Below are 13,146 nucleotides of genomic sequence, written 5' to 3' on the forward strand. Positions count from 1 at the left end.
GTCTAGCTGCACCCCTAATTTTACCCGTTAAACATAGATGATTAAGATTTTATCGATTGATGGGGCCCATTTTCTGACCTCCGCACAATCAGCTCCACCAAATGACCAAAAGAACTCCATTTGCCCGCGTTTTTTAATGGGAAAAATAATATTCTCCCCCCATCATTTCTTAACTCTGGACAGCCCCACTATAGCGTAAAAGAGTAGTCATTACTCATTAACTCATTAATACAATAATACACCAGAGAGGGCTTCCTCAAGTTAAAAATTGGGGCGAATATATTCTTCCCCTGAACCGAGACTGTTTTTATATTCTCTCTCTTTCCGGCATCGTGAGTCGACGGAAAAAGAGAAAAACCATTCTCGACGTTGACATAAAATGGGAAAAGGAATTCCAACACTCAGAATCTCTCGCTTGTCTCGAAGCGGAAACCCTAATTCCACACGCAAACCCTAAAACGCACTCACACACACACACACCCTATCGATTTGGAAAAACAAAATCCCACTAAGATCCTCTCTACAGTGTTATCTGTCGCTCTCAATCACGACTTTCCCTCCCCCCCCCCCTTTTTTTTTAATATTAACACACCCCAAGGGTTTCCTATGAATTCAATCTCCAACAAAGAAGCAGAGGAGGATTCAAACGATCCACCTCACGAATCTAGGGTTTCAGAAAGATCTGAAATTACTGAGGTAGAAGAAGTAGTAGAAAATAAGGAAGACCTCATGGATGAAGATCCTTCCGCACCAGCGACTGTTTTTCGGATTCGGCTCAAGCAGCCACAGTCGAATCTACGCCATAAGATGAGCGTCCCTGAGCTCTGTCGCAATTTTAGGTCTTTTTTTTCCATATTTAGATTCATTTAGTAGTAAAATTCGATCTCAATTACTGGATATGTTGTGATTGTAGATGGAATCTAGGTTTTCTAGGTTTTCGAATTGTTCTTCTTTGGAAGCATTTTGATTTTAATAGTAGAATTCCTTCTTGTTCAAATGAAACCAAAGTAGTTGAATTAATTCAGGTTTTTTTTTTTTTATAACTTTGATTCAAAATTAACTTTTGATAGTAGTTGAATCTTGACTGTTTATATGTAGTATGTATATATATGTTTTCCCCTTAGGCTCCATTTTTTTTTTGACGTAAAATTTTAACATATAACAAATTTTAAGTCCTTTTTTGACGTCTAGAGAAACAGAGCCTTAGATGATTCTTTGTGTTCCAATTATTATTGTGTTCAAATGTAAAAAACTGTAATTTGTTATTTCTTAGATGTTTGTGGACTGTATTGGCATCCATTTTTTTTTTCCTTCGATATCAAAACATTCGCAAAGTGCAACTATGAGGTAGCTTTCTGTTGTTTTAGGAAGTTTTGTGGTGAAGTAGAGAAAATTTTTGGGGGTTTTTTACTAGCATTTTCATTCTGGGAAGTGTTCATTAGAAATGCAATGGTAGAAAGGATAGATAAAATATTGAAGGTTTGTTGATGCATTCAGCTTTTGGTTATCACAAGCATCTCGATCATAGTTGAATTCAAAAGCAGCCGGTTGGGTTTCTATTGTTTTACATCTTTTTCACACTTGTCTGGTTTCAATTGAAGTAGTTTGCCACCTTGAAATAAATTGTCTACTTTTGAAACATTTTAAGGATTTTTTTTTTTTTTGAAGTGCAGTTGTTTGAATTTTCTTGGAGCAGATACTCCAATCTAGCAGACACAGACGTATCTCATGACCTTTTTCTCTGACTTGTAGAAATGTTTTTGGGTAGTATGTAGTGGTAAGGAAAGGACAGAGTTGTTTTCTTAATTTTTTTGTTTTAATAAATAGAAATAAAATATTAACAGTTGCACGAACTCCCTGAGACATATAACCCATCTGGAAATGGCAGCAGAGTTGTTCTTCTTCCACACCTCAAGCATACCTATGTATGGTGAAATCAAGGCTTTTAGTTGATTATTGAAGGTTTTTTTTTTTTTTTTTTGGGTTAGTAGATCCATGCATCTGTTCTTTTTTTTTTCCTCTCTCTGAACTTTGTGAGCCTGGGAACTGCTATAAATTTCAATTTCTCTATGCTAAATTGCTAATTAGCCTACAACTAGCATTTTCACATCCAAATGCAGCCCATAGGCTCTTGTACTGGCTTAACTACACCCTCTATCCACCATTTCTTGTTTTTTTTTCTTCTAATCATCTCTGTGGTGTTGATTGCCTAGATTTTCTTGCCTATAGTTTACAGCTTCATGTTTCTTTTTACTTGACCGAAAGCTTCTTTAAGTTACTAACTTATTGTTACAATTTTCTACATGTTTGTTGGGCAGTGCTGTCACTTGGTGCGGGAGGCTTAATGCAATAGCATGCGCTTCTGAAACGTGTGCAAGGATTCCAAGGTTTGTATCTTGCAGACTGTACTTCTTGCCTAGTTAGTATCATGAAAAGCATATGGACGTTCCAAATATAGGGATTTGTTCACATTCCACTATTGCCTTGGGCTTTTGAGAAGGAATTGAGAATTACTATAATGATATGCTATGTGGCATGCATATTGTTTATTATCTATGTATCATATGGATTTTATAATGAGTAAGTGGTATTATTCTTTCTTTTTTTTTTGAATGGTGTAAGTCGTAAGTGGTATTATTCTAAACAGAATAACATGTAGGAAGAGGACAAAACCCGAAATGCAGAAGCCCCTGATATCACATTCCTAGTGCAAAGGGTCCTATATGAAAACACTGTGGTTATGAAAACATTGCTTCCACCATTAACTACTACATAAAACCCTGGCACGTCCCCAAAGAAATTGCACCCGAGGTTCCTAACACAGCTCAATCAGAGTCTCGGTTTGGTGCCCTTGCTTCTTCTCTTAAAGTTGTAAGAATATTCTATTCAGGCACTGATTTGCAATACTAGAAGATTTGGGTCAGGAAATAACATATCCATTACTTCGTTGCTGCTCCTATTGTTGCTCTCACTTCTTGCCAGTTCTAGTAACTAAGGTCTGGCATGGTACAATGGCTACTTGGCCTTGTCGTGATCTTATTGGCTTGGCCTTATGACAGATTTTATGAAAGTTAATGACGTAGCTAGCAAAATATGTATGAATCATTCAATGGTCGATGAGGCATGTCCGAAAATATGCATGATGTGGAAGAGTTGATTATCCCTCTCCATCAGTTCTATAAATCAGGTTGTCTCAGTTTTAGCAACCTATAATGAAGGCATGGTCTCAGTTGTCTTTACTATTGTTTATGCCAGTTGCTGTCAAGTGGGAAGAAGATCTCTTTGGGTTTATTTAGTGGAATGCAACAATAATATAAGTGAGAAGTGAGTTGTGGGAGAAGATTTCAATGCAATATTAAACCCGGAGGAAAAGACAGGAGTTAAGGCTCCGTCCCTTGGATCAATGCTTGACTTTCAGAATGCAGTGGAGGGGGCTCGTTTGGTGGGAAATGGTTATTTGGGAATTAGATTTATACCAGAAACAATAATCAAGAGGAAGGTGGGAGCGCGGGGGCTACTCTTGATAGCGTTCTCTCCAATAGCAAAAGGAGTGAGCAGAATATTCATATCAGAGTCGATCATCTCTCTAGAACTTGTTCCGATTAGGGGTGTGCATTACTCGGGTAAAACCGAAATAACCGAACCGACCGAACCGAAATGGTTAATTCGGTTCGGGTGTTTTTCTATTCGGTTCGGTTTCGGTTTTTGGTTGATAGAAATTTCGGTTTTCGGTTTCGGTTTCGGTTAGCTCCAACAAAAAATTCGGTTTACCCGAAAACCGAACTCTGTGTTCATTTATCACCATTTCTGTTTTGTACATCGGTTTTGTAGAACCAATTTATTAAGGGAAGTGATATTTACGCCTCTTTTCATTACTAGGGACACCCTTTGTCAGTGTATCAATGAAAAGAGGGGCTGATGTACTTTCTTTTTTTGGGTAGGTAGGGCTGATGTACTTTAGTCAAGAAGAACCCAGTGGATTTGATTGCCACGATTCACTAAAGAGGGCTTGCTGTACTCTTTTCTTTGGGTAGGTAGGGCTGATTTACTTTAGTCAGGAGAACCCAGCGGATTTGATTGCCACGATGGGTGTCCCTATTAATGAAAACATTGAAAATGGGCGTAAATATATATCACTGCCCTTTATTAAGTGGGAAAAGGTAAGACGTTAAATGCATATTTACCCCTTCTTCTTACTTGGGACAACCCACATTCAATCAGTCAATCGAGTAAGACTAAAAGTAGGTTCTCATGGGTAAAAGAAGGGGGTGAATAATATATGAGTAAGTAAATAAGTAATGACAAAAATCAATTAAAAGAAAGTTAGGGTTTTCTTTTCTACAGTGGCCTTTGCCCTTTGCTCATTTGCTGTGAAGTGTGAACTTGGAGAAGAGAGGAAGAACACTGCCGACTAGCGATCACCGTCACCGGCCACCGTGACTCCATGACCCTACGTGAATCATGCCGAGGTATGCTACTATGCCATATGCCTGCCGCCGACATGAAAGGAACCCATTCTCTCTTAAATTTCTGGAATTTTAAGGGTTTTTTTAAACCCTTTCAGTTTCAGCCTTTCTCTTCTGAAATTTCACGAATTTAGGGTTTGATTCTTCTATAATGTTCTGTTCTTTCACTTCTTTGTGTTCAATTTGAGAAGAGAAAGGGTTTCATTGTTGGGGAATGATATTTGCCCCCCTTGATGGATAAAATCCCACCATCATTTTTTCTGGTTTAGGTTTGTGCTTCCCATTTTCGGTTATAACCGAAGTAACCGAAAAACTGAACAGAATTTCGGTTTCGGTTATTTCAGATATCAAAATATTCGATTGCGGTTTCGGTTAGTGTTTCTACATAACCGAAATATTTCGGTTCGGTTTAAACCGAATGAACACCCCTAGTTCCGATCATGTGCCTCTTCTTTCCTTCAGTAATTTGAACCTGGAGATCAAAAGAACCTTCCACTTTCAGAAGATGTGGAGCATTGATGAAAGGTACATGCCCGCAGTTAAAGAGGATTGGCTAAAACCTGTCCCTGAGGGTGATATCTACATCCTAGTTGCCAAGCTTAAGAGGTTGAAAATTACTTCAAGGAGTTGGAACAAAGAGATTTTTGGGGATATGTTTCATAATATTAGAGAGGTGGAGGGCCAGGATACAAAGTATGGACTCACCCCATACAAACTATGGGGTGAGTCCTTCTGCTCCGAACGGGGAAGCTTTGGCTTATGAAGGATGAAATTTTCACCATGCACTTGTGAAGGAAGAAATTTTTATGAAACAAAAATCGTGATATGAATGGTTGAAAGAAGGGAATTAAAACACGGTTCTTTATGCTTTAGTTTCTGCAACAAAGTCCTATAACAGTATAACCAAACTATGGCACAATGGTGCATGAGTGGATAATCCACTTCTAATTCAAGAAGAGACATGCTCTTTCTGTGGTTACCTTTGTTCTAAAGATAGAACTTTTAGCAATAATGACATTCTTGAAGATAATCCTAATATGATAATGGATGAGAATTCCATATTGATAGTGCAACCAACCGTGGATGGAATCAAACTTTCGGGTTTTGGGATGCCAGTTGGAAGTGCCCCTAGCCTATCGTTTTGATGGCACTTTCTTTACTTCTGCTGGGAGATTATAAAAGATGATGTGGTTGGAGCTGTTAGGGAATTTTTTTGGGCCACAGTCTTTCCAATTCTTACACGTCGAGCTTTGTTACTATTATCCCCAAGATGGAGCAACGCAGGGGTTTGTCATACTACCGGCCTATTATCATTTGTAATTTCATTTACAAAATTATCTCTAAGGTGATTACTAACTGGTTAGCTGCCTTTAGAAAGCTTTAAAGCCTACAAAACCTTTTTTTAACCAACCCTTTCTTGTACTGCCCCTTTATCTCCCATATGGTCTAGAGTGATGGTACCATAATTGGTGCATAACTCGATAATAGCCTCTATCCTTATAGTCTGCCTTGACGGATCCCTCTCTAGTGAACTGTCTATATTTTCTCTATTCGTATTGGAGCCCATGGGTGCCCCATTAAGGTGCCACTGGGATGGTCGCCCAAGGCCCTCATTTGCATATACCCCATAACCTACCATCCTTCATAAACTAATATCTTGTGAGCAAGCGCTTTTGTTAAAGTAAGGACATTGTTTATATATAGCATCTCCATTGTGTAAGAAATGGTTTAACTTATTTTAACTTGAGGAGAAGATGAGAGAGCACCGCTTAAGATGGTTTGGACATATCCAACGTAGGCCTTTGGATGCTCCAGTGAGAAAAAGTGACTCTTGCCAAGTTGATAGACTAAAAAGAGGTGGGGGCAGACTGAAAACAACTTGGGTAGGAACAGTGAGGAAATACTTGAGGGCTAGGAAAATAACAGAGAGCATGACCTTGGATAGGGTAGAAGGGAAGAAATTGATCCATGTAGACGAACCCTACTAGTGTCAGGATTAGACTTAGTCAATTTGAGCCGGGTAGATCCTTTCACCTTCTTCGTGACATTTCTCTAAAGGATTCATTAGCCGACCCCAACTAGTTTGGGACAAAGGGTTAGTTGAGTTGTGTGTAAGAAATGGTCCAGCTTATTGACATGAAAGTCTTTGAGGGCAATGTGATATTCAAACTTGACACGGCAAAAGCTTATGATCGGATTTAGATGAGACTTTCTCATGGTGGGTTTAACAAAATTTGGCTTTGGGAATTATATCATCCAGTTGATGAAGAATACTATAACAAACTGCTCGTTTTCAGTATGTATTAATGGTAAACCGAAGGGATTCTTTAAATCAACCAAGGGTCTTAATCAGGGTGATCCTCTATCTCCTTGTTTATCATTGTAGAAGTAGTATTGAGTAGGGGCCGAAGGAACCTTTTTCAGGATGGGAAAGCTTTGATTATTACTTTTGCTCTAGAGGTTGTATACCCGAATCAAATTGCCTCTTTGCGGATGATGCTATTATTTTTTCTAATGGAAAAGAGAGAACAATCGATAATATTACGAAGTTCCTGGCATTTTATGAAGCAGCCTCGGGTCAGCTTATTAACAGGGATAAGAGTTGTTTCTCATGTTCTGATAAAGTTTCTCTATATAAGAGGAGAATTCTTAATATGGAATACTTATGTGCACCTCTCTATAGGGGGTCGTCTAAAGTTATTTTTTAAGGTCTTATTGAAAAATTTGACGAGTTGAAGGTTAGAAAGGAAAACTTCTATCTTGTGGAGGTAAAATTGTCTTGATGTATTTTCATGCATTCACATATATATATACACACACACACACACACTAGTAAAAAACCCCGTGCGATGCACGGGCCGACAAAGAACTATATGGACCACATCATAGGTTGATCCAAACCGTCCATGTGATGGAACACAACATCAATAGATTGTGCCCGTAAAATCATTTCCATAGGCTGATCCTAGCCCTCCAATCTACAGAGGTTTCCATAATTAAAAAAGCATAAAGGAGGGGGGGTAGGATTGAAATTATGTGGCTTTAATGGGTGCCTTTGTTAAAAAGCATAAAGGAGGGGGTAGGATTGAAAATATGTGGGTTGAATGGGTGCCTTTGTTAAAAAGCATAAACGAGGGGGTAGGATTGAAAATTTAAATCTTCTTAAAAATTAAATTTTACATGGAAACAATAAATGAGGTGATGACCTTTCCTAGAAAGTAATCATCCTCAACAGTCACTAATATGGACTAAATTCAACCGAAGAAAATAGCAGAAAAAAGTAATTTATAAAATCAATGGCCCTAAAATGGGCTCAATTTAACCAAAGAAATTAAAAAAAAGGAATTTTTGCAAAAAACAGTAACCTACTATGCACTATTTCCAAAAAGAGTAACATAGTTCGCTAATTTCCAAAAAGAGAAATGGCATTCTGCCATTTTTTTGTAAATTGAGTACAGTTGATGGTCGCCTGACAGAATTCAAACATTTGGTTTTAAATTTTAAAATGACAAATTTACCCTTTTATATAAAGAATTTTAGGGGTGGGATTATGATATTCCCACACCCATTATTTTTAGAGTTTTTATATGGTGTAAGCTTGTAGTTCAGTATTTTTCAAAAAGTATTGTATTGAACACCATAGGATGATCGAAACCATCCATCTGATGGGACACAATATAAATAGGTTGCGCTCCACAAATCATTTCCATAAGATGATCCTAGCCTTCCGATCTAAAAAGGAACTGGGTGTTATGGAAACCACTATAGAAAGGATGGTTAGGATCATCCTGTGGAAGGCTAGGATCATTTGATGGTTCAAATGTAAATAGGTTGTGCCCCAAGAATTCTAGGGGTAGGATTATGATACTCCCATACCCCCTTATTTTAGAGCTTTTATCTGGTGTAACCTTGCATAGTTCAGTATTTTTCAAAAAGTACTATACGGCAAACCATAGGATGATCCAAACCATCCATTTGATGGGCCACAACGGTTGTGCCCCAAAAATCACTTCCATAAGATGAACCCTTTCTCGAAAGTAATTATCCTCAACAGTCCCTAAAATGGACTAAATTAAAGCAAAGAAAACAAAGAAAAAGTAATTTGTAAAATCAATTTGTCCCTAAAATGGGCTAAATTTAACCAAACAAATAAAAAAATTAATTTGTAAAAAATGACAAAGAAAAAAGAAAGAAAGTAATGGATAATTGCAGGAATAAATTTTGCTACAATAATCGAATTCGGTGTACCAATATCTTTTTTGAGGCATTCCATCAAATAGGTGGCGTGCATCGAATAAAATCCATTCTAAAATGTATAATGGCCAATCTGCATTTTTTTGTCAAAAGAAGCAGATGCTAAAGCCTGAGCATTTTTCTTGATATCCAAGAAGAAGCATCAACGACCCAACAAACTTATAAAATGCAAGCAAATCCATAACTGGACTTTGTATAAGTGGTTCACAATCCATGGATCTCTTTGTTATACACAGAGCAAAGATAAAACCAGCAGAGATAAATCCACACAGGTGAAATTAAAATGTCTATACTCAAAACACAACTGAAATGTAAAATCAAATTCACAAAATAGAAATATAAATAATTCACATATTAATCCAAAAACTCATAAAAGAAGAAAGTGCTTAGAAAATAGTACCGACCAAATTTTTGGTTGGCTAGATGGGTAAGATCAATAAAACCAGAGTAGCATCAGTACTGCAACTCGAATCATCCCCGATGCTCCCATTCTCCAAGAAATTGCTTGCCATAAGTGCCAGGTCAATAGATTTTTGGAAATTACAATTGTGAGTGATAGCACAACCAAAATTTCTCTTCGCAGGAAATGGAGAAGAAGCTGATGATATATGGTTATCCGTTGCAAAGAAGAACAAAGGCAAGAAATTACTCAGATAGAAGACTTGAAATCCCTCCAAAAGCCAAGCAAGTAAAGGATTAATCTCTATTCTAGTCACAAAAAAGTGGAAAAATTTAATGCTAAACAAAAAAAAACCTATTGAGAAAGACAGAGAGCTCGTAAATTGAACAGAGAAAAGGAAAAAGAATATAGCATAGTATCTTTCATTGATCAAGGAAGTAAATGAATGAAAGGAAAACATGATTTCTATTTTCTATACCCTTTACATGGTTCAGAAGTCATCCTCAGAGCTCAAGTACTGGCCATGATCTCTTGGCCAGTACATATTGGTTTCTTCTCTCAAACTCTCATAATTATTTACAAAGCTGAGACTCAGATAAACCCCATATTTTCTAGGGTCGGATATACCACAAATCGAAGCCCTGTAGGAAAGAAACGGAAGAAGCGTTAAAACTTTTTTCTCCAAACCCACAAAAAAGACACTAATAAACTGTAAAACAAATCCAACCAAATTTGGTATAAAGATTAGGCTCACTTTATAAAGAGAAACAAACTACATGGAATGAGGAGGATGGCGTGGGTACTTTGGGAATTTTGGCATTTAGAACTTCTAATAGCGATGAATATCGATTTGTCTAAAAAAATAGGGAAAACAATTTGGCTTTCCTCTTCTGGCTGAAAGGAAGGACAATGTGGATATTAGGGTTCTTGGGGACAGATGCAAGAGAGAAAAGGACACGTGTTTGGTGAAGCACAGAAGTTGCTGCGGAGAAAATATCTTTGACTTTCCAGAGAGAGAGAAACGGAGGACACATATTAAAGAGAGTGGAGGTATGATTTTACCCTTCCATATAGCCATAGAGAGGGATAACATCCCAGGGGTATATAACGAAGTGGCAAATTTAGAGGGATAGAATCGTAATAGATGGAAGAAGGGGAATGGCACTGACGTGTTAAATTCACAGAATTTAGAAAGAAATTCAAAAAATTCGCCATTTTCTCTTTTGCTATATAGTGTGTGTGTGTGTGTGTGTGTGTATATGTACTAGTAAAAAACCTTGTGTGATGCACGGGCCGACAAAGAACTGTACGGACCACATCATAGGTTGATCCAAACCGTCCATGTGATGGAACACAACATCAATAGGTTGTGCCCGTAAAATCATTTCCATAGGTTGATCCTAGCCCTCCAATCTATAGAGGTTTCCATAATTAAAAAAGCATAAAGGAGGGGGGTAGGATTGAAATTATGTGGCTTTAATGGGTGCCTTTGTTAAAAAGCATAAAGGTGGGGGTAGGATTGAAAATATGTGGGTTGAATGGGTGCCTTTGTTAAAAAAAGTCAAAAAAAGTGATGTGTAATTCTCATAGAATTTTGGGAGAAATTCAAATAATTCTCTCATTTTCTCTTCTGCTATATAGTATATAGATGTGTGTGTGTGTGTGTGTGTGTGTGTGTGTGTACTCATTTACCTTCTGGAGCTGTACTAAAAAGGATAGAAAGTATATTTGCAAACTTTGAGACCAAGGAAAAAAGCATCATTGGGTGCACTGGGAATATCTTTGCAAGCCCTTGGAAGAAGGTGGCGTTGGGCACTACACTATTGTGAGATGTAAGCAACGCTTTTAGACTCAAAAGTATATACAACTCGCATATCAATTCTAATTGTTGACGTGTCTCTGAAATCCAAGTACTTGAGAGGTAGAAGTTTCTATCTGATGGATATAAATGCAGGTGGCTCTAAACAATGGAAGGACTTGATCCCGATGAAAGATGATTGGATAAGCAGTAGTGGGTGGATTATTGGGAGAGTAAATTTCTCTTTTTGGACTGATAAATGGTTTGGAAACTATCCTCTCATAAATGAAGTTTCTAACTAGGAAAATGTAAACTTGAAGTTACTTGTTTAGGATGTGATAAATGAAGATGAAGAATGGGATTTATTGCTAGGAAAGGACAATATTCCATAATACCATCAATGCCATTAAATCCTAAGAGATGGATTTCTTTCATTTGGAAAGACCTCCCAACTAAAATTGGATGTTTCATATGGAAATTTTTTATGCATGATGTCCTTGTTGATAGTAGATTGAGAGATATTCTCATACATATCCCTTCCAAGTGTGTGTGCTGCACTAGGCCAAATGAAGAGGATCTAAATCATGTCTTCATTGATAGTGATGTGGCTCAGTTGATGTAGAACCATTTTGCAAACTATCTTGATGTGCCTCTGGTTGAGAACCAATCTATTAATGCTATGCTGCTTCAATAGTTTGATGCTTCAATAGTTTGAGACAAACGACATTTGGGTTTGCTTTAAAGGTAATTCCTTCGCTCATTACATGGGAGATATGGTGAGAGAATTCCTTCGCTCATTACATGGGAGATATGGTGAGAGAGATGTCATAGGCATATGGAGGACTACTATAGGCCAATCAACTTCCTAATTATGGTCGCGATTAACTGGGGGAAGGTGCTTACTAGATTTTTTTGTCCATCTTCTGATTGCTCATCTTGGGAGGAGATGACTAGGCATCATGGAGATTATTCCTAGACCATTAAAAGTGGTTAGAGTTATCCTATGTGTTGGGACAAGCCAAAGATGGAGATCTTAAATTAAATACTGTTGGGGTGTCCAAGGGAAATCCGGGTTTATCTGGGGGCGGTGAAATCAATAGAAATTTTGTAGTTAAGACTATCTTTGCATTCTCTCACTATTATGGAGTTGAGACCAATATTCAGGCGAAAATAAGCAGTATTCTCGATAGCCTTCGATACTGTAAAAATTTTGGTTTCTTGAATGTTCGGGTGTGATAGTTAAGTCCTTATTGATATGATTTTTACTAATGAGGAACCTCCCTCGTCTATAAAGTACGACTGATAGGAACTTAATCTCCTCCTCCATCACTTGAAGCCTAATTTTTTGCATGAGTTTAGAGAAGAAAACCAGGTGGCAAATCATATTGCTAATTTTGCATGTGAGAGGAAGAATAATAGGGTGTTCTGTCAGTGATGAGATCTTCCAAAGCTGCATAGGGTTCTGCGGGATGTGACTCTTTGTTCATTCCATGTGTTTGTAATCTGCGTGTTTCGTTGTATTCTAAGTTATCGATTCCGTTTCATTTTGGTCAGTGGAACGGAACGTTTCAGTGTTTCGGCTGTTTCGTTTCAGAAACAACGCTACAACCAGATTTTTTAACAGTTAAAAATGGAAAAATCTAAGAAAATGAAAAATTGCTAGAAAAATATAAGAAACTATTTTATGGACACATTTTATTACTTAAACATTAAATTTATTGAGATACTTCAATAGGGTTTTTATACAGTTTAGGTGGGTTTATATAGGGTTTTCAATGTTTGGGGAGAGAAAGGGACGGAAAATATCCTTCCTTTTCTTTGTATTTTGTGAACCTTCTCGGTTTTTCGGACCGGAATGAAACGTTTCGGTTGAAACGAAACGAAACGAAAATGGACTACTTAGGTTGTATTAGTTTTGTGGATCAGAGGTAAGGTGGTGTGTCCCCCTCTTTGTACTCTTTTATCATATTAATAAAATTTAAGTTGCCGGATCGAGTTCCTAAATAAATTTCGGGTCTCTCTCTCTCTCTCTCTATATATATATATATATATATATATATATATATATATATATATATATAGAGAGAGAGAGAGAGAGAGAGAGAGAGAGACAGAGAGAGAGAGATGTTTGTGCGCTCGAGTGCATATAAGCTTATATGCGCTCGAGCGGCAGAAACAGTGTGGGCCCACATTTTTGAAGTGATCTAAATAAAGCATTCAGTTGAAAG

At 37.4% G+C, this 13,146-nt stretch overlaps 1 protein-coding gene across 2 annotated transcripts in view; it reads left to right on the forward strand.

The window, feature by feature from the left end:
• Positions 1-310: 310 nt before the first annotated feature.
• Positions 311-13,146, forward strand: part of LOC143882167 (mediator of RNA polymerase II transcription subunit 16-like) — a 64,409-nt gene continuing 51,573 nt past the window's right edge. Inside the window, exons 1-2 of one of the 2 annotated variants that reach the window (XM_077385616.1) lie at positions 311-839; positions 2,319-2,387. In XM_077385616.1, coding sequence (XP_077241731.1) covers positions 607-839; positions 2,319-2,387 — 302 coding nt within the window. In that variant the 5' untranslated portion in view covers positions 311-606. The remainder of the gene's footprint in view (positions 840-2,318; positions 2,388-13,146) is intronic. The other variant, XM_077385615.1, reaches the window with a different exon arrangement.

Source organism: Tasmannia lanceolata, unplaced genomic scaffold (assembly GCF_043159265.1).
Source record: "Tasmannia lanceolata isolate RefF3 unplaced genomic scaffold, GAP_Taslan_0.1 ptg000007l, whole genome shotgun sequence".
In the NCBI taxonomy this organism is placed as follows: Eukaryota; Viridiplantae; Streptophyta; class Magnoliopsida; order Canellales; family Winteraceae; genus Tasmannia; species Tasmannia lanceolata.